Here is a 25,999-nt window from a genome sequence, read left to right as displayed (position 1 = left end):
GGAGCGGAGGGGCAGCGCTAAGCTCTGCTCTCTGGTGACAGCGACAGGGCCCGAGGGAACGGCATGGAGCTGTGTCAGGGGAGGGGCAGCTGGGGGTTAGGGACAGGTTCTGCACCAGAGGGCGGTGGGCCCGGAACAGGCTGCCCAGAGCAGTGGGCACGGCCCCGAGTGCCGGAGTTCAAGGAGTGTCTGGACAATGCTCTCAGACATCAGGTTTGATTTTGGGTGGTGCTGTGTGGAGCCAGGGGTTGGCCTCCTTGATCCTTGTGGGTCCCTTCTAACTCGGGATGTTCTACGAGTGGAAAGCTTGAGAGGCGTCAAACAGACGGTTTATGCGTGCCCAGCTCAGGAAGCAGTACTATTCTAAAATGTGCGAACAACCACGTAGCTTGGCTGCAGTTAGAGGCCGTGTCCGCAGCGCCGGTGCCGGCCGCCCGCCTTGCGCAAGGCGGCACCTGACAGACAACCGGGTCAGCCCGCGGCCGCCCCGCCCGCCCGCGGCGCCGCTCGGCTGTCCCTTCAAAGCCGTGACGAACGCGCCTCGGAGCGTTAATCGGCACCGGGAGGCGGAGCAGCGCCGGGAGCAGGGAGGGAGCTGCGCTCCCGCCGCCACCAGCCCGTGATAAAGCCGTTCGCCCCGCAACCGCGCAGCGAGCCTCTGTTGCCTCCCGGCGTCCCGCGACGTCCTTCGGAGCGCCCCTAGGACTACATCTCCCGGTACTCCCCGCGGCAGACCCGACGGCTGCTCCCGGTATGCCCTGCTCGGCCCCGGGCGCGGAGCAGCCGCGCTGAGCACGCCGGGAAGCGCAGTCCACTCGCCTCGGGGAGCCCCAGCGCTGCCGGGCGGAGAGCCGCGCTCGTCCCGGGAGCAGCAGGGAGGGCGCGAACTTGCCACGTGAGGCGGAGGGCGGCGCGGCGATTGGCTGCCGGCAGAAAAGGGGCGGGCGTCCGGGAGAGCTTCCGGTGCGCTCGGCCGGGCAGCTTGTTTGGATGCTGCCGTCACATCATGGCGACGCGCGGAGCGGAGGTAGCGCGGGGAGGAGGCAGCGGCGGCGGCGCGGCGGGACGGAGCCGGCGCCACAGTCAGGGCCAGGGCGGCGAGGAGGCGGTGGCGGGCGCCAGCGGTAGCCCCGAGGTGAGGGCGGCGCGGCGGGGAGCGCTCTGTTCTGGCCCCCGCCGGCTTGTCGGCGCCGCGCTCTCCGGTCCCACGCGACCTCCGCGCTCCGCCGCGCTCGGGCAGTGGGGGCGGTGCCGCTCTCGGGAGGCCGCGTTTCCCCCGGGGGGGCTCCGCGCCGGGCTCGCGGGGCGGGGTTTCTCGGCGCCCCCCCCGCGTTTTCCCCCGGCGGTTCCGCGGACGGGGGCGGGGCGCTGCCTCTCCGCGCGCGGGGGCCGCTGGCAGCACGTGGCGGGGCCGGTACTGGTACCGGCCGGGGGCTTTGCCCGCCGCCTCCTACCCGGAGTTCTTCGCTCGAGAGCGGCGTGCGGCTTTGGTCCGCGAGGAGGCGGGGAGCGTTTTTAGCCCTGCCCTTGTTATTTGAAATCTCAGCATCGCTTAATACGCACGGTGGTATGGACTAGAACTCAACCCCCTTGAATCATAGCAGGGAGCATCGGGTAATTTCTACTTCGAGTGTCTTTCAGGAACCGAAAATCGTCTGGTGATCTCTTGCAGATGTATTCCCCCTTTTGGAGCGTCTTTCTTTGTAGGCTCTTTGTGACATGCTTTCTTGGGACTTAAGAACTTGTCCGCCAGCTTTCTGCAAAAGTATTTGTCAGATGGCAGAAAAACAATTTTAAGTTTAGAGTAAGGAGGAAGTGAAGCATCCCTGTGGGAAGTGATTCATCCTGTATTAAATGTTTTCTTAATTAACACCTGTCTTAGATGCTTGCATTAAGAAGCACTGGTGACATGCGCAGCAGCTCGCCCAGCATGTAAATGCACTGACAGTTTTCATGTAGGCCTTGGGTTCCTGCAGTGAGATTTTTGCTAGAGTTACAGGAAGTGTTTTCTAATTGTATTTTTATATATAAATATATGTATATATTTATATACTTTTACTAAAAGAGCGCTTTGTGAGCACTGGAGAGAAATATACAAATCCTCTTTTGCTTGAGGCCCTGTTTGTGATAAATTGATGTTTTAAGCATGTCGAGACAAGGCCAGTAAAGCTGTGAAGGGTTGGGAGCACAAGTCTTATGGGAAGCGACTGAGGGAACTGGGATTGTTCAGCCTGGAGAAGAGGAGGCTCAAGGGAAATCTCATTGCTCTCTACAACTGCCTGAAAGGAGGTTGTGGTGAGGTGGGGGTCGGCCTCTTCTCCCAAGTAACAGCGATAGGATGAGAGGGAATGGCCTCAAGTTTGCTGGGGGAGGTTCAGGTTGGATATAAGGAAGAATTTCTTCTCAGAAAGAGTGGTGATACAGCAGCATAGACTGCCCAGAGAGGTGGTGGAGTCACTGTCCCTGGAGGTGTTCAGGAACCATGTGGATGTGGCACTGAGGGACGTGGTTAGTGGGCATGGTGTGATGGGTTGGTGGTTGAACTTGATGACCTTAGAGGTCTTTTTCCAGCCTTAATGGTTCTGTGAAATACAAAAGCTGTTTTTGAAAGCAGGAGTTCTGTGTGGCAAGGCCACTGAGAGAAAATGCAGGAAGAATGGAAAGGACACCAAAACAAGTAAGGACCACAAGCAGGGGGGTGTGAAAATGTAAGTGCCTGAGCCAATATTAAAGGCTTGAATGTAAGGCCAACAGTACTAGTAACAGAATACTTCTAACATTTATAAAGATAAAATGTTGTTGTTTAAGCAGTTGTTTCTTAATGTTCCTCCTGCTGTGCTGGGGCACCTCGCCTTGCAGCGACGATGAGTAACGCTGAGGAGGAGGCCTCAGTCCAATGTTCTGAAAGCAGATAAAGGAGTGCCTAGAACATCACTTGCAGTGTAATGACAGGACAGGGTGAAGTGTTTGTTGGAAATGACTTTATGACCTCACAGCTAAGATCTCACTTCAGAGGGGAAGCCATCTCCGAGGCCATCATTTTTCTCAGAAAGTTGTAATTAAACTGCATGGTTATTTAGGTCAGTGAACACAGCATACAGAAGTACGGCATGGAGAAGCAAACTTAACTAGTTTTGTGGTCACATGAGCACCTGGATTATTGTTGCTAGACACGTGGATGAAGGTGCACCTGCTCTGAAATTTGAGCTACCATTTTGTGCCATGTGAAAAAGCTTAATTTTTCTTGGAAAAAAAAAATCATGGATAAAATTACAACCAAAAGTGACTTTAAGCTGATTTTTAGCGCAATACTGTTATGTTAAGTGAAATTATCTTGAGTATCTACAGTGAGTAAAAATCTATTACGTTTATTTTCCAATCGCGTTTTGGTGTGTTAGCAAGTAAAAGTAAATTGCTGCCAGAAGCCTAAAATTTGGTCTACTCTGTAAACCCTTAGGATAAAGTGGCATACATCTTGGCACAAGATTATGATGTAATTGGTTGGTTATGTGTGTATGTTCTTCCTGAAGCTTCTGGGATGTTTTTGGAAAGCATTAATGGCTCTGAAGGCAGAGGTTGTAAAGCCCTCCTTATGATACAGACCGTCCGCTGCTGTGGGGAATGTAGGAAATGCTTTGGTGGTTTATTTTTTTAGGGTGCTTTGTTAACATTTAGGAGAAACAGGAAGTTGTGACAGCTATTAATGACAATCTCTTACTGAGAGGTATAGAGATATAAAAAAAAAAAAAAAGTAGTACAAAGAATAGATAGTTTAATACCAACAGTATGCCCAGCGTATTTTTAGATAGAACTGCATGGTGCAGACTTCGGAGGTACTGGAACAAATCAAAAGAGTCTGCTCCCATTACATTTGGCCATGGTAGGATAGGCTCTGTCTAGACCTTCTGGTGTAGGTAACGTTACTGGAGTGGCAACACAGAATTTGACGTAGAATAACACTAGCTTAATATCTTGTGATCGTAGGCAGTTTCATAAGTAGGGTGCCTGTCTTTGTGCTCTCACCTTTTAGGCGCGAAGCAAGGTAAAGTCTTTCTGATGTGCACCTGTTTGATCAAGGCACGAGTTGAGAGAACAGAGCAAGCTACTGACCTGAAACTTTGGGGTTTTTGAGCAGGAGTGCTGTTATGAATAATAGTCTTACAGGCATCCTCAAGCCGCTTGGCCCTTTCTTAAATGGCTTAAAGATGCGTGTGCTTTTTCTGAAATATCAGTGTCTTGTAATAGCTGGATTCACAGCTACATATATAGCAACTATCTTATTTTGTAATGGTAGAGTTTTAAATTTTGGTAAATACTGTTGACATCTTAGAGTATAAAATGCTGCATCGTCTGTGCAAGACAGTCTTCTCTTACTGAAAGTCTTTCTGGGTATGTTACAATCTTACTCAGGTCTGTCAAATGTTAATCCGTGTATCATGAAATCTGCTTGGAAGCTGGCTGGAGCCTGAGTGACCATGGTAGCAGCTGAAAACGTAGCAGTGATTTCAGTAGCTGGGTTTTGGTGGGGTGGCTTTGCTTTGTTTTTATGCAGTCAGTACTGAATCAGCACTATTATACAATGTGCTGTTGGAAGTGCTCCGTTCTGGCCGGAATGTTAAATGGAGAAGTTCGCTTGTCTGATTAGCATGAATTTTGGAGGGAAGAAGGTAACGGTTTGGGTTGTTCAGTCTGTTCCCTCAGTAAGAGGGACAATTTCAGCAATACTAATATGGTGTAGACCATAACATTCTCAATGTACTGCTGCACTTCAACCAAATCTGAAATTATCTGTAGTTTGTGTCTGAAGAGCAAAATTTAAAAAGGCTGCTTCTGGTTATGCTTTGCACATTTAAAGCATGCGCATCCAACCCCCAAGTCTTATGTTTTTGTTGCCCTCTTTTTTTTAATAAAAAATGTAAGTTTTGTAACTTACATACATTAACTACATAATATATTTTATATGTGGCCCAAGATAATTCCTTTTCTGTCAGTGCGTCCCAGGCAAGCCAAAATGTTGGACATCCACTATCTAAAGTGACAGCTTGTAACGCTAATGTAGAAAACTTTGTTAATCATTATCAGGAGGTCATCTAGCTGTTAGTGTTTGTGGCGCCTGTCAGGCAGTAATAGACTTCTCAGTTCTTAAAATGAAAAATAAACACTTTCTAATTTAGGTTAAATGCATTAGAGTTTGACTCTGTTGTCCCGCTGCTGTCAGTTCTGCTAGGATTTATGGGTGATGATTTGATGGGATTTGAACTTGTTTTTTTAGTTACTCTTGTGTGTAATCCATCAGGCTGTTGGTGTTGCTGGTAGAACTCCTCTAACCTCCGTATTCTAGCCCATGGTCACCAATTTCTAATTCTATTTAAGACAAGAAAATCAAATACTAATACGAAAATGGTCCGCTGCCATGTTGTGCTTTAGTTTTGGAGGGTGCGGGCTTCCTTGTCAGTGAGTTTCAATTTGTTCCGTGTTCACTGGAAAACCGAGAAACCAAGAGAAGGCTGAAAAGTTCAGTAGCTTTTTTTTTCCACTACTGGAAATGTAGTGCTATTATTTTCAAGTCTCTTTGAAATGTACAGGGCACGTGCACGCAGATCTCCATTCTCAGTTTTCCGATGGGTGACTGCTGTCTCCTCTGCTAGGCTTGGGAGAATGAATCTGACGTTCTGAAATTCCTTGTGTTTTTTTTCTTTTCTTTGACCAAGAATAGAGAAGCTCCTAGGGTTGGGAAATTATTGTTGTCAGTCAAGAATTGGACTGACACCTAATTTGACTAATAGAAAAAGCTCTGCTGAATTAATGAGGTGGTGTTCCCTCAGCGAAACTGCCAGATGCTTTGGAATGTGCACGTTAGTTGCCAGCTCAGAAATGACAGATATTTAAGATACTGTGGCAGTTTGCTAGTGGAGTGGGTGTTTCTCAGTCACTGACCACGTACGTGCCCCTGCCAGTAGCTTTTCATTTTTCCCCAGAAAGGGAAGAATTTTCATGGATGAAAATAGCTCCTTGTGGACGCCTTCTTGCTGACGGTGCTCCAGAACTGCAGGAGTCCATGGTACCTGTGCATCTGTGGTTAGGATAAGGTATTTTTGGCTTAGTTCCTCGCGCTCTGGCTGTGATCAGGCCGATCTTTTTTTAGTGTCTCGTGTCTTGGCTAACTTCCAGCCATCGCGAGCTCCTCTGTGCGGTTGGCAGAACGGCCTATTGCTGTGCAGTGAACTGGGCTGAGGGACTGATCTGGCTATAAACTTTGTTAGAACAAGTTGCGCAGATGTTGCTGCCAGCACAGCGGAGAGGTCGTACGAAAGAGGGGAATGAGGAATGGTTACAAGAGTGCTGCTGCTGCCCTGCGCGTGCCCACAGCCAGCCAGGCCTCCTGCTGCTCGTCGGAGCGCCTGGCACGTCTGTGCTCCACTTCTAAAAGAAATTCCTGTGTGTGTTCATGAATTTCAGAAGGCCTGAAAACACTGCCTTTGCCCAGAAACTCTGAGGTTGGGGCAGGCTGCCCCTACTTCTTGACCCTCAGAAGCCTGGCAAGAGTCTGAGCTAGAAGCCGACATCCTGCATAACGGGGAAACAGCATGTTTCAGCTGTTGTGTTGGTACTGCAGATCTGCCTCAGTTTCATGGCGTGCTGAGATACCTCTGAACTTCCCTGCTCTGCCAATGTAACGTGAGCCCTGGAGTACACTGTATTCAGCTTCTAGACAAATGGTGTTTTGTAGAGAAGCCCTGTGCTCTGTTTTCAACCATTAGTACAAAGTTCATTTCACAAAGTTTGAATGAGCTGTACGTGTTTCATATCTTGTCCTGTTTTTAGGAAGAAGCTCTCATTTGCTAAAATCGGAGTAGTGAGCCTTTCCCATGCAAATGGAAGTCTCATGGCTCAAGACAACCTAAGGAAAGAGAAAAATGTTGGGATGGATTGTTTATTACAGCAGTTCTATCCCTGTATTATCTTTATAGGCATTCATCAAGCACATTGTCTGGTGTGACTGGAGGAAGATAAAACTGCAGTGTTTGTCCATAAAGCAGGTGCTTTCTACACTTTTAAGGAGCAGTGCAAAGTGAAAATCTTCTTTTACAAGTCTAAAGATGCTTCTTAACATCTGCCCAGATTATTTGCATTTGCAAAGCTTATTGTCCTTCCTGAAATATATTGCTTTAATTCCATCTTCACAAGAACAAATCTACTTTGAGATAAGGTCTAGAGGGCTTGCTTTGATTGTAGAGAACAACTAAGCTCTCATGCATGTGTTTTTTACTATGTTAATGCATGTTTGTTTAGTGATTTCAAATTACATCCAAGCCTGCTAAAGAAAATGGGGTTTGAACTGTATCTCAAAATATATTATTAGTGTTGGCTGTGTTCCTTTGATGTTGGCTAATTCCTTTTGAACAGGAAGGTGGTCCATCCATGCTGAATGTACAACCCAGTGTAAACTCCTGGTTTTAGACGTTAACAGAATTCTTGATAATAAAATATAATCTGTAATTAATTTGAGCTTAAACAGCATCACCCTGCACATAAACAAGACCTGTTTCTGTAACTACTTGAGCTGTAACTTTTAAAGGAAATTTACTTTAAGTTCACTGAAAATAAGTCAGTGGGAATAACCACCTTAAGAGATTCACAGTAAAGTGAATTCTACTCTGCTTATCTTACTTTATCTATGCATATTGTGAAGTAGGATTGCAAACGAAAGGCGAAAAATACTTGATCACCTCAAAGTATTATCCTGCATCCTGACGTCCGTTGTTTAAAGCAGACAAAAAGAACGTCGAGGTTCTCCTTGCTCTGAAATGTTTGTAGAGATGAGGCTGTTTTAGGGAGAAGTCTGGCATTCCTTAAGCTATATGGTGGTTTCAGAATGTGTTCTGCTCCGAAATATGGAGGTACCACTGCAATGTTAAAACAACTGGAGATGTTTAAGCTTTTGGCTAAACGATGAAAAGTTTGGAGATTTAAGAAGTATTTCAAGACAGTTCTGTTTAATTGGGCAGAGATACTGTTTAAAAAATCCTAAGTAGTTGGTCTTCAAATCTGAAGCTAGCTAATATTCACATTTTTGGGGATGATTTAATGGGTGTGAATTTCAATATTTTGAAAATGAATGTGATCATTCTGGTCCTGTTTATCATTCTTGTTAGACGGGTTCTCTCCAATCGTAAGTTGACAGTCGTGTCCGATTGAAGTAGGTTAAGCTCTTATCCTTGAAAAAATGTATTTTAATGAATTTCTTCACCTTTCTTTTGGTGCAGCTCTTGAATTGTTTTAAAACTGCTGTCTTTCAGTTCTCTGAAGCTAGTATGTAATAAAGCGGTACTTAATCACGATACATCCTTGTTTTAATTTCCAGATCCTATTTCTCATGTACTTAACATTTCCTGTACTTAGTGTTGCTTTTGTGAGCTACACTTCTAAGAAGTACTATGGAGAAATGTTTTTATTTAAGTTTGGATGATTTTACACCTGAGATGACATCACATTTGTTTTGGAGCTTCACAAGCACATCTTCATGTAAATATTTTTGCAGTGATAGTGTATTGAAATTGTTCCACAGTAGAAAAAGTAATATTTTGGACTGTTGTGCTGTTTTCTTCAGTGCTCTCTAGGCTTATTCTGTTTACATGTATTTGTATACAACAGTGAGTATCACCTTGATCAACGTGAATAACAGTGGAATTTTACTTTTTATTTTGTTCATGCCAAATAAAGGTGGAAGTTACCATTTTAAATACACTGCTTGACTGTTGATTTCTGCTTTTTCCTTTCGCTTCTGAAGTTGGTCGTTGGTACAATGGAAGAAGCTCGATCCCAGGAGACGGGAATGAATAACCAGGATCAGCTGATGAACAGCAAGTGCAATGAATTGTCTAACACAGCGTTACAGCATACGCAGCCCAACTGTGACGGCCTGGAAAACACAGACATGTTGGAAAGAACTGAGTATATCACAAAGAACAGAAAGCTCCTGGGGTCCACGTGCTGCTCTCAGGAGTCTCGTGAGGAGACTCCTGGAAGGGAGGAAGCCCGTACTGATCCACCTGATGGCCAGCAAGATCCAGAGAGCGAAAAGCACAAAGAGAAAACTTTAGGTATGTTCTGTCTCATCTTTGTTTTGTAGCCAAAATTTCTTAGAATACTCTGTTAACAAACAACAGAATGTATACTTTCACTTAGGGAAAAACAGTTCTTAATGCATATGTAAGAGTCCCCCTGCTGATATTGCTGTTTTTACAGCAGGTTTTTTTTGTCATTACTAATAAGCTTTTTAACTTCCTGGTTGTTGGATTAATTTTTAAATTTGTGATTGCAGTCTTTAGTGTTCTCACTGCTGGTATTCGAATTCCAAAGGCATATTAAAATCACTTTTGTGAATATCCTTTATTAGCTAAACTTAACCTTTTGAATTAATTCTCTCAGTTTTTTCTTTCCTATTATAAGTCAAGCAAAAAATATTTTTGTGGTTTTAAGATTGAAGTAGCTTTTGCTATCCAAGTTGTGTAATGGCATATAGTCAAGAAAAACTATTCGTACTGTGATGACTTCCCATTATGCAGCTATCAAACCAGAGAACAATTTAAATCACACTAATTTCTCATGCTTCTATATCTTACTTTTAAAGATGGGCTCCTTTTGTGTTTTTTTTTCTCAATACGGTTGTGTTCCCTTCTTTTAATAGGAAAAGAAGTACTATTATTAATGCAAGCTTTGAACACGCTTTCTACTCCAGAGGAAAAGTTGGCAGCTTTGTGCAAAAAGTATGCTGATCTGGTAAGTAATTTGTAAAGATAGCAAGAGTTATTCATGTGTTAATATTAACGGTGGAATGCAAAAACTTCTAATACAGGACAGTTAATGACTTTGAATGTTTCACGGTGTTGGCAGGCAGAAATGAACACACAGGCTTCTCATGAATATTGCTTCAGCAGAGCTTGTGTCTAGTCTTTCTACTTCTAGAAGACTGTCTAAAACTAAAGAGAAACTAGATTATAATAACTTTTTGACAACCTGGTGCTGAATTGTAGTGCTAGGATTAACAGAAAATATTTTTATTTTGGAAGTATTTTCCTACCTTATGTCTGCATTTTAGTAAAGGGGACGAATGTACTTTGCTAGAGATCTGAAATAAATCAGTTTTGCTTAACTCCTGAGTGGTTGAAGGTAGAGTTGGAAAGTGTAATTTTGCTTTGTGTTCACACAGAAGAGTAGTTTAGAAAAACAAATATCTTCAGTAACAGGCCAGAAAGGGAGAACACTGTCACAGTGTCATGGTTTCATGACAGCACGTTCGGTTTCTGATCATAGGGTGCATTCCCACTCTTTAAGTAGCAGACAGGATACCTTATTCTCTAAATTAACTGATGACAAAATTGGGTGGGGAAATTGGGTCTTAAGTTGTCTTTCCAGAATGTGTCTGGAGATGAAAAACGCTGCATTTGTTCATCTTGAGATGGAGACAGCCAAGAATGGAAGTATGACATGCATGCGTTTTCCCACCATATTTGTAGATGTAAAATGAAAGTAAAAGCACATGACTGAATAGCTTGAAAAAGCCCAAGGCTTGCCTTCTCTTGTCATCAGACGTAGTATGTATGGAAACATTTCTGAAAATGGCTGCGTAATAAACATAATGGCTGCACAACGTGGCATAACTCTTCTGAAGTATTTCTTTTTCTTTTGAGAATAATAATGTCTGCAGAGCTTTGCTGATGAGCTAGTGCATTAACTTTGTAGCCACAGAAGCAATAGTAACTGTAACGTAGGTTTGCTCTTTTTTTTTTCCAAATCCTGAGTCCTCTTTGGAGGTCTGCCATGTTTTTGCTCTGTTTTTCTTGCTTTCACATGTGTGTTCTTGTTCACATGAGTGAATTTCCTTCAAAACTGACAACTTCTCTAAGAAACCACTTTCTTTTAAATGAGAAATAACAATTCTGTAGTGCAACTCAAGGATATTGAGGGAAAATACAGTAAATGAGTTGGATCTTATAAGCAATTGTTTGTGCATGTGGTGCCTTTTCTATTTGAGCGAACAGCTCTCATGTCAAGTCAGAGATGATGGCCTGTATGAGGAGCTAGGTTAGAATGAATTCCATAATTCTTCTGAGAGAAAACATTCTGCACCATCTTTATTTTTTTACTTATCTCGTTAAAGGAAAGATATCAAACTAATTGAGGAACTGCTAGACTAAGTGATAGTCAATCCCTTCAAGAAGCTTGTCAAACGGGAGAGACCTGTTCACGTCATGATTTTTTTGCCCCTTCCAGGAGAGGATCCATCATCTATTGTTAGAATCACCAGCCAAGAGAACCAATTGCTCTCCCTAGCAGTTCTCAGCATCATGGGAAGTTGGGTGGGAGCTCATGCAAGTGTAACAGTAGTTTAGTGTTAGTACTTAGTGGTGCTCTGTTCCCCTTTGGTTCAGTTTGATCTGGTTGTGCTCCTTTTAAGATGCATTCTTTCCTTCACGATCATGGTGGTGAACCACTGGCATAGGTGTCAGATTTAATGCCAGCAGAGGTTTGAACTGACAGTATATGACAGTGCACCTACAATGCTTGTTTTCTTTTTTTAAAGATTCATCATCTTTAAAGCTCACTGTCAGGTTTTTCAGTGGTGTCTCATGAAAAGGACTGTACAATAAAGGTAGGAATGCCACTCTCCTGGCAAAAGATATTCCACAATTTTTTTTCCCTATTTTGGAATCTATCAGAAGATCAGTTTGTGATGCAGGAAGGTTTGCATCCTTGGTGATATGACTCAAACTGGCATACTTTTACAGGCCTGAAGTTTCATAGGCATGCAGACAGTAGGGCCACTTGAAGTGTTTTTTTCTGTCCACCCAACAAAAGGAGTTTTTATGTTTGTGTATCAAAATATTTTGTTAAGGTTACTTTGCTCCAAACTAGATGAAATACAGATTTTATTTGCTGCTGCCATGGTGATCCTTAACTCTATTCTTTCTTCTGTGCTTTAGCATTATTTTGAGCTCTTTCAGAAAACCATCGTTGTATTCCATCATGGTGATGTTCCTGGTTGCCAGCCTTCTCTTCCCGTGGTGTCCTGAGGCTGAGGCACTAATAAGGAGCAGTATTGTGCTTAATATTGTTACCACCTTTACAGTAGTTCAAACTCTAAATAATGTGGTTTCTTGGGGAGCCCAAAAATCAAATGCAATGAAACTTGCTCTTGACTAGGTATTACTGAAAGAAACTCTTCAATTCGCTGGATTTTCATAGAATAGATTTTGAAGTCTGCACTGATACAAAGTTTAGCAATGTCAGCTACCATCCAAATAGTGTAAAGGAAATGGTTTCAAAAGTTTGAAAAAATGGTTTCAAAAGAGGATACAGATCTTCTAAGTCACTGAAGCCTGGGCTATGCTGCTTTAATAATATTTGACTTGATTTGTGTCAGAGCTGCTGGCTGTGTCTGTTCCTTTCTGAAGTAACTTAGCATTTTAAAAAACGTTATCAACTATTTCTTGCTTCAGTAGGAACACCTGCTAACAGGAACACAGGTCCATGGTTTTCTTCTTTTTGATAGTAAAAACAAGACATGCTGGATAACCAGTTGTGTATAATTTATAGATAAGAACGAAAAGAACTGTGGCTTGCTCAAATGCCAGTCTAAGTTGACTTTAAACTGTATCTGCTGCATCCTTCTTTCTCAGGGCTAGTCCTGCCCCTGTAGTTGAACACAAGCTGATAGCCCACGGTCAACAGGTCTGTGGTCCATGTTCTTCAATGGCAAATGTTTGTGAAGTTGGACTTGTGTGCATTTTCCTCTTCTGTCCTTACGTATTTAGAGTAGCCTTTAGGATGCTGGGTGTTTCTTTTTAAGATCAGTGGTAGGGGGTCAAATAATGAAATTACTTAATTTGTTTGCTTTCATATGAAATGTTTACATATTCAGTCTGCTTTTGTAGATGCGTAGAGATAATCTTGGCTATGTTTATTTCATAAATGCACTCTCTAATGCTAGTTGGAAGAGAGCCGGAATGTTCAAAAGCAGATGAAGATACTACAGAAAAAGCAAGCACAAGTTGTGAAGGAGAAAGTCCACTTGCAGAGTGAGCATAGCAAGGCCATTTTGGCACGCAGCAAACTGGAATCTCTCTGTCGGGAGCTTCAGCGTCATAACAAGACTTTAAAGGTTAGTTTATTGACATAGATTATGATGCTGGGGATGGTGGTGTAAATCCCACATATTGATTGTTGCTTAAAATTAAGCCTGCTGCTTTTTGCCTACTGCTTTGTCCCACGTTTATGTTATTTATATCTGTATATATAAAGTACCATGTGGCATAAGCATACCTGATTTTTAAGGTAAAGAACATGAGGATAGTTCAACTGGCTTTGAACTATTCTCTCAAACTGGTTGATAGGTCATATTACTTGCACTCTGTGGTCTTGTCATGTTTATTTCTGGGAGCGGTAGTGATGACTGCTGAAAAAAATAGCACAACTGAAATAACAGCAGCACGAAATGTCAATGTGTCAGGAAAAAAAAGGCATAATTATGTCAGAATACAGTTGCTAGGAGTAAAATGGAAGAGCTATGAGATTCTTATCTGTAGTCAGCGTAGGAAATTGCATTATAGTGTCAGTTCTGTTTTTAACATTTAGGTAATTCTTATTCTTGCGAAGGTATTCATGCAGTGTCTTGAAATGCCAGTAGGAATAAGAACAAGGTTCTCTAAAGGCTTTGCAACTTCCAGATACTTCATATGAGTAGATCAGTATAATGTTACAATTGTGGCTTATTGTTTACAATTTAGAACTTGAAACTGTACAAAAATGAGTTACTGCTGTCATTTCTGACAAAAAAAAAAATAAGGAAAAGTTGCATGGTCTGGCTTGAACATCATTACTTTCTTATGATTTCTCATAAAAGGAAGAAAACATCCAGCAAGCACGCGAAGAGGAGGAAAGGCGAAAAGAAGCTACTGCACACTTCCAGATTACTCTGAATGAAATTCAGGCTCAACTGGAGCAGCATGATATACATAATGCCAAGCTCCGTCAGGAAAATATTGAGCTGGGGGAAAAACTGAAGAAGCTCATTGAGCAGTATGCCTTGCGAGAAGAGGTGTGCTTCTGATGAGATTCTGTTAGTTCTTTATAAGGATAAAACCCTAGTACTTTACACCCAGCATATATATGACTTAAAATATTCTCTTTACTGCCTTGAAAAGTGATGCGGTCGTTTGGCTCGCTGTCTGCCATTTCTGTGGTTTTGCATCTCTGTGTTCAAAGTGTATCGTAAACAGTCTCTCACAGTGAAGGTCACCAAATAGAAATAAGCTGTCTGGAGATTGTGGAATCTTTTTGCCCTTGAAAGTATTCAGAACAACCTGATCACTTTGAAGTTGTCCCTAGTTTCAGTGGCCATTTGGATTAAAGAACTTCCAAAAGTTATTTCCAACATGGATATGCAGTAGTATTTTAAATTCCTTGAGAATGTAATTTCACATTATGTTGTGAGAGGAAATATTAGTTATTCTTTGTCTTATTTGTTACTTCATTTTTTTTTTTTCCCTACAAGCTACTTTGTAGCTCTTGTTGTTGGCATTGAATCATATTAAGCTATCATGCCTTAAGGTTGGGCTGGAGTTATGGGAATGACTACATTTCAGGGCTGAGCTAGCTTAATAGCAACCAGTACATAAACTAACCAATCTAAGCACGGTTAGTTCTTAGTTGGCATAGGAGAGCTGGAATATGGCTTTTTTTTTTTCTAATCTGGATCAGTGAGAAAATTCACTGTAGACTCTAGTTCCTGATCTTTTGTGATCATGGAATATTTATATAAATATACATATAAAATGGGATAATTTGGAGAAGACAAAAGGTAGCAAGTTGCCTTGTGCAACTGTATGCTTGGAATTAAGACTATAATTGTTCATTGTTTTGTGGAGTTTCATCAGCCAAGCCTGTTTGCAAACCTTGCTTGTTTTTTTGAGCTTTTATAAATCTGCTGGGACAAGAGCTCCTAGAAGAAATGTTCAAAGTAATTTAAAAGCTTTAAAAGAAAGAACAGACTGCTTGCTATAGCATATAGCATATAAAAACATCTGGTGCAAAGTGGTGACGCTATTCTAATGAGTGTAAGTATACTTCTAACTTAGGCTTCTGTGAAAGACAAAAGTGTAGTTACATGGGACAGAGGGAAAAATGCATTTTAAAACCATCTTCTGCTGCTTTTTCATTTGCATAAGGCTTCTCAAGAATGTTTCTTCCCCATACGCATACATATGTGTACCTTAGTTGACCTGTGTACTGTTTATCTTTGACTAATGTATTTTTTTCCTTTAGCATATTGATAAAGTGTTCAAGCATAAAGAACTGCAGCAGCAACTTGTGGATGCCAAACTCCAACAAACTACCCAACTTATTAAAGAAGCAGAGGAGAAACATCAGCGGGAAAGAGAGTTTGTAAGTGAATTCTGTGTATGTTAAAAGGGAAACATCATCACACCAAAACAGACTCAGCATGATTTATTGCAAATACAGCAAACGGTAAACTGAGGGGCATATATTTTGAAAGTTAGAATAGCTTTTCAATGTCAAGACTGAGGTGTAAGTTCTGTGTGTATGATGCATGCAATATTAATGTCCATACACGGGCAAGTAGTGTTACTGTTTGCGTTTACTCAGTAAATGGGCTGGATATCATTTAGATTTTTCCTAGATTCAATAATGTTTTGATCTGAAACATCACAGGTACTTCCTTGCTGTCTTTTGATTCTAAGTTCCGTTTTTATGCTATAGGTTGTAACAAAAGCAGAATGAATTGTACACTTATCAGAGCATCTGTCCCCAAAACTATCCCTGCTGTTTCACTTCTGTGTTGGTAATTAGGAGTTTCCTTGCAGTCTCTCAATAAGTTTGCTTTCAGTTAAAAATAATAGTCTTGTAAGTTTGTTGCTCTCTTTTACTGGAGCTGTAACTTGCAGAAAAAGCAAGGCTGTTGCCTAGATAATCTTGGAGTGATCATCTACTGTTAGACTGTATAAATGATTAAAAAATAATTTTGAAACCTGAAGTTGATGCAAATCAGTTGAAGGATTGGTCTCAAATTGTCTCAAAATTGGTTTGAACTAATCTGTAAAGGTGATATTAATGCCTGGAGAAGTGGAGGTGGAAAATAAATTACAGAAGTTAAAAAAGAGGTATAAGTTACATATAGGTCATTAAAGAAATACTTGTATAATTTTAGCAGATTAATCTTGCTACCAAAATAGAAACATAAATTGTATCATGCTGTTATCTTAAAAACAACAACAACAACAACAAAAAAAACCTCTCAGTAAAGTAGTTTCTGTATGCCAGCACATGCTTTAAGTAGTATACTGAGGTATGGTAATAATTAAAGAACAAAAAAAACCCCACAAAACAACAATAAAAAAGTGCATGTTTGAGGAAACGTGGTTGGATGGCCCTTAGGTGATATTAATCTTTGTTTATTCTCATCATAGATGAAGTTCTTCAAGCTATTCTTACGAATTATTCCTTATGTACTTCTTTCTCCTCTTGCTTTTTTCAGCTGCTAAAAGAAGCTACGGAGTCCAGACACAAATGTGAACAGATGAAGCAACAGGAAGCACAGCTGAAGCAGCAGGTATGTTTAAAAATGGAATACTCTTTGATAACAGATTTATGACAGTAGTGAAATGTAACACGACTCATGGGGGAAAAAAAAAAGGCATCTTATCATTCATCAGCTACAATATGTTTTGTTGGGAAAAGAACTTGGTGTTTTAATTAAATCTTAAATTTTATTTTCATCAAGTAACTTCTCAATAGCGTGTTACGAAGTATGAACTGCAGAGACTTGACATTTACTGCTTGCTGCTTAATGCCTTTGGAGAGTACTAGGTGCTAAACAATGAAATGCTGGAGTTGGTGTTCTTTTCAATTACCAGCAGTAATCTACTAGTACTGTCTATTTTTTGTGGTTATTTACTATTCTTCGCCTATTCTGAAACTGCTATCTTCCAAAGGTAATTTATCATTTTTGTAGCTTTTCAGGACTGGAGAGACCCTTGTGACTCTTCTTATAGAGTTGGGTGTGGATTTTTACCCATGTAGGTTTTAAAATTTGTTCTTTACTGTCTCCATTCCATCCTACTGTGGGGCAATGGAAGCAAGAAGTGTTTTGTTTATCCTTGTAGTTATTCAGAATTTTTAACATAAAGCTGAGTGTCCTTAGAAAACACTGTCTTCAATTGTTTACTTGCTGTAAATGCTTCAGCCAGATCCTCTCTGAGAGTGGAGAGATGGGCCACAGTTTTTGCTGTTCTGGATCAGTTGCAGTCATTGGCTACATTTGAGCTCAGCCCATGAGGCGAAGGGAAGTGGTAGGTTCAGCTAATATCACAGCATCTGAGAAGCAGCAGGTAGGCCTTTCACTGTAGGCCTTTCATTGCTTCAATTTTAAGTTTTGTATTAAGTCTCCTGGGAAGCTGTTTCATGACTTTTTTTCCCCATATTCTACCTAATTCTTTTCCAAGCTTTCCAAGCAGTTAGATTTGAAGTGTGTGTGTGTATCTAGTTAAAAGATACGTGCATATCTCCACTAGAATTGGCCTTGTTTGGATGGATCTGGACATTGATGTTTGGTTTTTTTCTTGCTGGTTGTCCCAGATAGTTTTCTTTCAATGTAGTATTTTATTTTATCTTCAAATAAGTTACCTTCTATTTAAAATCCCACTGCCTTCTCTTTTTTTTTTTTTTTTTTGCTTTTTATAGTAACAGTGGGTGTACTGGTGGCTTTCTGTGGTCAGCAGATGTTTTTGTAAAATTAGATGAACTAGGAAGTTCAGTTACATTAAAGGCATAGAGTCATAATCTACAGGTCTGAAGTAAGACATGCTTCTTTCATGAATTTTCCTCTTATTTTCTGAGGAAAATGTAGAATGCGTGCCCTGAATTTTATAGTCATGCAATCCCTGATATAACCAGTTATCTCAGTTCTCACACTTGAGATAGGAAGCTGCTAGTAAATAGTCTTTGCATTTGAAACTTCTGTATTCTCCAAACATCAAATTACATACTCATCAGAATGTACTTCTAGCTTTGTGCTTCACATTAAAACCTTTTGGGGAAAATTATGCTAATTAACATATTTTGCTGTTCCTGGTGACTGACCTTGTGGTGCAGGGCAAGAAAATTTTCTGTAACTGAATATTAATGCTCTTCAGTTATTAAACTATGGCTTTTCATTATTGAATGAATGCCTTGTCAGTGTTCACTTCCCGTAATTTTTGCTCACTGCCTGGATTTTGTAGGTTATGAATATATATCTTGAATTCTGGATTCAATCATGTTTATTTTGTCCCAGCCTTGATTGTTAGCTTTAGCTGATTTAGAGTGGAATGGTAGATCTTTTCTGAGCTTAATTCTGCTTACCATGTGCTGAATTTCCTCTATATTGAAGTCCATGGGATGGGCTTTTTTTTTTTTCATTGGGGAGGCAAATTTTTTGGCAATGACTAAATGCAGTGACTTGGAACATTGAATTAAACACAATATCCCCTTCTTCAGAATATTATTGTTATATTAACATTCATCACTCTCCTTTATGTATAATTTGAATACCATGTTTTTAAGACTAGTTCTGCATACTCCTCAGAAGAAAATTGCAGGATAGCATGAGAGAGAGTTCTTTAAAAAAAATAACAAAATCGTCTTCTGCGTCAATTTTCCCTTGTACCTTAATGAATATTTTTGTATTTGTGTGCAGCTGTTCGGATTAATGTTCCCACCCTTTTACCAACAGCTTTCTCTTTACATGGATAAATTTGAGGAATTCCAGACCACCATGGCAAAAAGTAATGAACTGTTTACAACCTTCAGGCAAGAAATGGAGAAGGTATTTATAGGATTACTTGGAGTATCATAAAGAATAATATAAAAACGCACGCTGTTAGTAGTATGCATTTTAGATCCCAAAGAAGTGTTCACTTTCTGAACATACGTGTATTATTTTGAGACTTAATGTGGATTTTAAAATAGGGAATAAGGATTTGTCATATCATGAGAGAGAAATGTGTAATTTTGTTCTGTGGTGGGGTTGTTTTTCGACATATCTGAGTCCTGGTGTCAGTTTTATCAAAGACATGCAGTACAGGTTTGGCCTGCTGAGCTTTTTAACTTCTTTTAATGGAGAATTTCATTAGCTGTTCTTAGAAGTTAGTAGTCTGTTTCTTGTTAGGGAATCAGTCTTGTTTTCTTTGAAAGCAGGCTTAATACTTGTAGGGTTACTTTTGTGCAGAAATACTTTCCTATAATTTGTTCAAACCAGACTTGGAAAGTAGCATTATAAAGAGTCAAATTATTAATGTATACCTACCTACCTGTGTTGCAAAGCAAGCTGTGGAAATAAGTCTTCTATTCTTTTGTAGATGACTAAGAAGATCAAGAAACTGGAAAAAGAAACTATAGTGTGGCGTACAAAGTGGGAAAACAACAACAAGGCTCTTCTGCAAATGGCTGAAGAGGTAATTATTCGTGTCTTTTAAGCAGCAATAGGGCTACAGTACAGTCTGCATTCCAGAGAGCGTAATATGTTTCAATATTAGATAGAAGAAACTGTAGCCACCTCCTGGATTGTCTCCCAAGCTTTCTGGTGTGTAATGGTACAGTACAGTTCTCCACCAATGTGGAAAATGAGTTTGGGTTTAGATAATAACTTTTCATGACACACACACGCACAAAAAAAAAAAAAACAACAGAGCTTCAGCTTTCCTTGCTCGCTTTTGCCAACCTTGCCCATGATTGGTTGGATACTGTGTATGAAGAAACCATGCAAGCTGAGTGGATTGTATGCTAAGTTCAGTCAGTGCTGCAGTGGAGATCCATTCTAAATACATAAGACCCAACTGAAGGAAATAATTTGTGGGTAAGGAATCATTTACTTTCTTGCATTGCTGCTGCTTTTGCTGTCATGAGGTGCCGTTACTTAATTGCAGTCAACCAGGAGAGGAGTGAAGTGTTCACACAGACGTAAGAATACGGTTCTTAGTTTTTCTCCTTTACTTCTGAATTCCATGTTAAATATGTTACGGATGATCTTGCTAAGCTGTGCTGGATATCCCTAACTGTTGTATAGGTTCTGCTATAGTACTTCATCTTTCTCTGTCCGTTTAAGGAGCTAATTAGAGAGCCATGAATGTGGTGGTACCTTCTGACCTGGGTTCTGCTGCTGAGTCATAGGTTTCCCACTTACATTCCCTTATTTTCCTATTGTTACCACTATTTGGGTTGATTGATAGCTCTGTGGGACTTCATATCAGCATCTTAGCTGATAACTCAGCCCATAATTAGCTTTATGTAGTTACGTGGCTCTCATTAAGTTGCGAAAGGTGTCTGTTGCCACTCTTGGAAAAACCCTCTGAAGTGTAGTGTCAAGTATTCTCAGCTAGGATTTGACCTATCAGATGAAGTAACGCTTCATTTTCAGGATTAAATAATGGTGATTATTTTCAGTAAATAATAATAAAAAAAAAACGGCTGTATCATAAAACTTCTGCTTGTTTTCTGCTCCTCAGAAAACAGTAAGAGATAAAGAATACAAGGGCTTTCAGATAAAACTGGAGCGTTTGGAGAAGCTATGCAGGGCCCTTCAGACAGAAAGGAACGAGTTGAATGAGAAGGTGGAAGTCCTTAAGGAGCAAGTTTCTCTCAGAGAAGCAGATGTGGATCTAGCTGTGCAGGTGTTGCAGTCCTGTACGCTCAATTCCCACGAGGAGTTGGAAAGTCCCACTGACACAGAACCAGGAATCCAGCCCAACACTGAATCACACGCAGCAAATCGTTCCGAAAAGACTGTCTCAACAAGTCCTGTTCCTGGCACTGAATCTGTAGACTAAAATGAAGTGTAAACACTGTATTGAGAGATATATTTTGTGTATAACTTTCTCTGTTGGTGGTAACTATTGGTTTTGTGGTGAAAATTTTCTTACTTTTTCTACCATATCTGTATTTTCTTAGAACTACTGGACTTATGTGGTACAGGAAGCTGCATAGCAGCTTTAAATAGCTTAAACTATAAATTTTCCACAACTGTGTTGCACATCTGCCTCATTTTTTAAAAGAAAATATTTTTCCATAGAAGGATGCATGTGCATTTCCTCCCCGCAACACAAATCACTGTCACTGGAGACTGTGCAGATAGAACATGGTTAGGGGGAAGTAGTGACAGCGTGTCACTTTTTGCTTTAAAGAACAGCGTTCTGGTTTTGTTCATTGAGTTGCCACTCGATATGCTAAAGATTACCATTTTTCATAAATTTGTCTATACGAGGATGTCTAATGGCCAGTAAAAGTGTCAGCTTTCCCCTCCAGTATGTTTTCATATATTTGAATGGAAAAAGTCCAGAATACAGTAAAATGTACATTTAAGGGGTTTTATATACTTTGTGGTATGGGGGAAAAAAAAAACAGCTTTGAAAAATGTTAATTTGCAGCTGGTGAAACAGGGTGTACAACTTCTTTTCAGATTTCTCAGGGTTGTGTTGTAAAGGTTATTTTGGACTGTCCGCCCTACCTGTGAACGTGGTAAACTCAAATGTGGGGGAAAACGTACAGCAACACGATGGAGTGGGGTTTTGCAGTTGGGTATCCTGTCACACAGAAGTTGGTCTTGTTCTTCCCCTCTTAGCTGCAGTGTGTCCCTATCATATGATTATGCTGCCTAGAGAAATCCAGTGTTGTCTGGACATATCTCTGCGGATTATCAGAAGAGCTGTGAAAAAAACATGTACTGCCTGAAGTGTAGAAGACACAAGCCTCTGCCATATAGGAGTTTTAATAGCTGTGTACGCACTGTATGTAAGCATATGCTGTTGTAACTGAACGTGTCCATTGGAGTACATCTCCTGAAGCGTACGTGGAGGATCTTGCACTCTCAACCTGGATGCTGTACCAGTTGGCGGAGTGCCTCCCCAATTAGGTTATCTGGTAAAGATGGTACTTTAGATCGTTATGGTAACATGCCACAAACTAAGCTCCTCCGTGGAGCTTCAGCCATATAGGCTTTTCCTTTAAAAAAAAAAAAATAAATCCATATTTTGACTTCTTCAGAGAGAAACTAGGACCAACATTTTCTTTTGCAAGGTAATGCGTGAAATAATTACGCGCTACCCTTAACTTTAGTTCACCTGTATTTACCTTCTAGTTTGGGTGGCTGTCGTTGTAAGGAAGATGAAAATGTGTAGCCTTTTCTGGTACTTAAAGTTCTTTGCACTTACTTGGGAGGGGGTTTCTGAATCAAGCACATCTCTCAATGAGCTTCCCACCCTCATTGCCCTTAACAGTTTAGTGGCTAAATTACTTGAATGTTCAGGCTGCACTGAGCTCCTGATCCTTTTTCTGTAGTGATGTACATTGAAATAATGTAGCTGTCTCTTAAAGAGAGTGAGGTTGTGTGAGGCCTGATAAATGTGTTGTAGCTCATACCACTGAGAGGAACTGTGTGAAACTGACATTTCTTACCTGGTGGAGTGAACGGGAGGCCGGCGGTGTTGTAGATGAGTGCAGGCTTTGTGCTTGTGGCCCAAGCACAATGCAGGAATGAAAGAAGGTAGCAGTGAGTGAGCAAGTTATACTCAGAGCTTTGAAATGTTAATCATGCTGACTGTAAGGCTTGAACGTACTGGAGAGAAGTGTTTCAGACTTGTGATTCCGATGACTTGCTTTGTAGAAACAAACTGTTTAAACAATCGTTGGTGCAAGACCTGGTTTTCAGCAAACACTAAGCGTGAAATGATTTTCCTGAGGGAAAGTGAAAACCTTTGTATCTGATGCATCATACCCTTGGCAAGGTGGGACATGCAGTTTTCTATTTTTACAATTTATTATTTGGGCATTTGTATCTTTAACAATCCTTTCTATAGTGCTTGTTCTATATGGAGGCAAGAGTGGATTTTGGACCCTGCTGCAAGAATACTTTAAAGGGCTTCTAGAGACACGACAGGTGTATAGAACAGCAATATATTTGTTACCTGCTTAATTTGTAAATGAAGCAGAATGCCCCAAGTAAAGGCTTTTAAATTGGGGATACCCATTTCCTACCCATAATGTACCCCTGACTTTTCATTTGGCTAAATTGAGCTGTACTTTGCTTCCTGAAACCAGTCAGTACCTTTTCATGCATTGCTTAAAGTGTTGTTTTAAAACAAAACATACAAACTTATGTTAAGGGATGAGCTCAGCACTCTGCCATAGAGCAGGCTCTTGCACTGCCAGTCTGCAGCCAAGTTGGCTCCTCCAATGGGGTTTTAAGTAAACTTGTGTTAACGCCTTTCTTCCACTACCATGGACTGTTGAATTGGGGCTGTAGATGGATGTAGCCTGAAATACGTATGTCTGGTCATCAAAACTCTGGGGCCTGACTGACGGTTTCACCATGATAAAACTGCGAAAAAGCTGCATTACAGTGATGCAAGACCCAATTAGGTGTATGCGTACACGAGGAAGTTAGGGCTGTAGCTGATGTTTTGTCCTTCCTTTCATTACACTTACACCTGGTTACATTACAGTTCAATTCTCAGGTGTTGCAGAAAATCTACCTCTTTGGACTGTAGATGGAAATAACTGTGAAAAAAAAAGTGATGCAGAAATCTAGTTTGTGCTAAACACACTGCTTTATTTTTACAACCCATGTCTGCTTTCATGAGGAAAAAATGATAAATGAACAGGCAGTCTTTGTTTTGCTTTTCAAAAACATTTTGTAGAGATTTTTCACTAATGTGAATCTGAAATTTTATCTACTCGATTCTGTATAGATTAAGTAAATAAGTATGCTTAATATATTGGCCTCTGGGTTCTTCTTTACCATCACGTTCGTGCCTCACTGGGGGCCTCAGATGGGGCTGGCGCTGGTGTCAGCCTGGCAGCAGTGACAGAAACGTGGCCTCTGCACGCCCTGGGTCAGGCTATGCCACTCACTTTCACACCAGTCACCCCCACCCTCCCTCTGCTATTTACCCATCAAATCAAAACCGCACTCAGAGCGTGTTCATTTCCACTTCCTGGATGAGGTGTTTCAGTGGTTTCGTACTCGTGAGCAACAACTACAATTAAGTGGGGTTAACGAGGAAGTGCTCTGTCTTGTCCTGCAGCAGCTTTCGCTTCTTGCTTTAGTGCATCTTCCCAAGCTCCTGGCTCCCTGCTGAACTGATGGCACCAAACCCTCCCACTGGAATATTCAACTTTTTTTTTTTTTTGCTTTATCTGCATTGCTTTTACAATCAGTCTGGAAAAAAAAAGGTGTAGAAAGATGTATCCATGCATGATGACCACAAGTCAGTGCCTACCATGCCAGGAGCTCCTGCTAACAGCACGCAGAGCATTGAAAACTTCAAGCCACAACTGCAGCAGTAACACCAAGGTGAGATCAGTAATAACAGAAATGGGCTACACACCACATGCTGACACAAAGCAGCCAGTAGGTCTCAAGGTAAATACTGAAGAATGCTGTTCCCTGATGTACCAGAACATGGATGATAACCTGCTGCAGATGATGACCAGAAGCCGTGCCTGGGAGGGCACATGCTGGAAGGAACTTAGCTCATGGTGATACACAGAAGAGCATCTTCCTGAGGAACGAACTCCTGAACCATGTTCTTTCTTCCAAGTACCGATGCTTGTAAGAAGGGAACACATTAAGCTACTAGACATAGGAACATCCAGGCCCCTCGATTCCCATGCAGACCACAAGAAGTTGTATCAAAATTCCTTCCCATTCAAGTCTCCCCTCAAAAACGTAAATATTTACCTTAAACAGAAGCTTTTTGTAAGTGAATGGTTGAGTGGTGGGTTGACCTTGGCCAGCAGCTTAAGCACCCACACAGCTGCTTACTCACTCCCCCACCCAGCATTACAGGGTAGAGAAAAGAAAGAAGAGAGAAAACTCATGAAATTAGTTGCCATTTTCCAGCAGCAGGCCAGTATCTTGTCAGCCTCTTTCACATATTAATGTATTTCAAACAACTGCCTGACCTGCTTTTACAGAAGAATTAAACCAGCAAAAGCTACAGGAGGGCTCAACCCATGCAGTATCAATTCACCAAGATCACCTTGCCCTGCTAGAACCTACATCTTGAAAATCTTCAAGTACTGCACTTCCTCCACCACTTCAAAAAACCCCAAACCCTGTCACTACATCTACTCAAGACCTGCACTTCATGGGAGTATGGTAATCTATTCCATATTTTCTGCATCAACAAGACAATTCATCTCCCCAGACCTTTAACTACCGTACACATTGCAAAGTGAATTTTACATACCTTTACTACAGGAATTAAATGAGACTCTGGACAGGCTGAATGGTTGGGCTGAGGTCAGTGGGATGAAGTTCAAGAAGACCAAGTGCCAGGTCTTGCACTTTGGCCACAACAACCCCAGGCAGTGCTACAGGCTCAGGGCAGAGTGGTTGAAAGACTCTGTGGAAGAAAAGGATCTGGGGGTTTTGGTCAACACTTTGCTAAACATGAGCCAGCAGTGTGCCCAGGCAGCCAAGAGAGCCAATAGCATCCTGGCTTATATCAGAAATAGTGTTGCCAGTAGGAGCAGGGAGGTGATGATCCCTCTCTATTCAGCCCTGGTGAGGCTGTACCTTGAGTGCTGTGTTCAGTTTTGGGCCCCTCACTAAAAGAAAGACGTTGAGGCAACATAGCTGTGATGGTTTGGAGCATAAGTCTTATGGGGAGCAGCTAAGGGAACTGGGATTGTTCAGTCTGGAGAAGAGGAGACCTTATCGCTCTCTACAGCTCCTGAAAGGAGGTTGTGACAAGGTGGGGGTCGGCCTCTTCTCCCAGGTAACAGTGATAGGACGAGAGGTTATGTTGCATCAGGGGAGGTTCTGGTTGGATATTAGGAAAAATTTCTTCTCAGAAAAAGTGGTCAGGCACTGCAACAGGCTCCCTAGAGATGTTCAAGAAACATTTAGACATTATACTGAAGGAAACAGGGGAAGATAAAT

General features: G+C 41.3%; 1 protein-coding gene and 1 long non-coding RNA gene across 5 annotated transcripts; one reads left to right on the top strand and one right to left on the bottom strand.

Moving 5' to 3' along the window:
- On the top strand, window positions 579-23,824 carry TXLNG (taxilin gamma). 4 transcript variants are annotated; one of them, XM_021409660.1, is made up of 10 exons: window positions 579-751; window positions 8,792-9,104; window positions 9,692-9,783; window positions 12,995-13,165; window positions 13,907-14,101; window positions 15,328-15,447; window positions 16,559-16,633; window positions 18,794-18,886; window positions 19,419-19,514; window positions 20,565-23,824. In XM_021409660.1, exons 2-10 carry the CDS (start codon window positions 8,807-8,809, stop codon window positions 20,883-20,885), a joined length of 1,461 nt encoding a protein of 486 aa, XP_021265335.1. In that variant the 5' UTR covers window positions 579-751; window positions 8,792-8,806; the 3' UTR covers window positions 20,886-23,824. The 4 variants fall into 4 exon arrangements, with proteins under 4 accessions (XP_021265335.1, XP_021265319.1, XP_021265343.1 ...); XM_021409644.1 differs by lacking the exon at window positions 579-751 and adding an exon at window positions 823-1,135; XM_021409668.1 differs by lacking the exon at window positions 579-751 and adding an exon at window positions 1,434-1,614.
- On the bottom strand, window positions 23,641-25,838 carry LOC110404915. Its single transcript, XR_002442565.1, has 2 exons — window positions 24,794-25,838; window positions 23,641-24,661 (listed from the first exon to the last, which is right to left on the bottom strand). It is a non-coding gene; the product is annotated as an uncharacterized LOC110404915 (long non-coding RNA).

The sequence above is a fragment of the Numida meleagris genome, chromosome 1 (assembly GCF_002078875.1).
Source record: "Numida meleagris isolate 19003 breed g44 Domestic line chromosome 1, NumMel1.0, whole genome shotgun sequence".
NCBI lineage: Eukaryota > Metazoa > Chordata > Aves > Galliformes > Numididae > Numida > Numida meleagris.
This window is presented reverse-complemented; position numbering and strand designations above follow the sequence as displayed.

What these genes read in the sequence shown, in the direction of transcription:
- TXLNG (XM_021409644.1), top strand. Translation starts at nt 1,007, where the DNA reads ATGGCGACGCGCGGAGCGGAGGTAGCGCGGGGAGGAGGCAGCGGCGGC. An exon ending in GCACAAAGAGAAAACTTTAG is followed by an intron (nt 9,105 to 9,691) that starts GTATGTTCTGTC and finishes TTCTTTTAATAG; the next exon opens with GAAAAGAAGTACTATTATTA. An exon ending in GTCATAACAAGACTTTAAAG is followed by an intron (nt 13,166 to 13,906) that starts GTTAGTTTATTG and finishes TTCTCATAAAAG; the next exon opens with GAAGAAAACATCCAGCAAGC.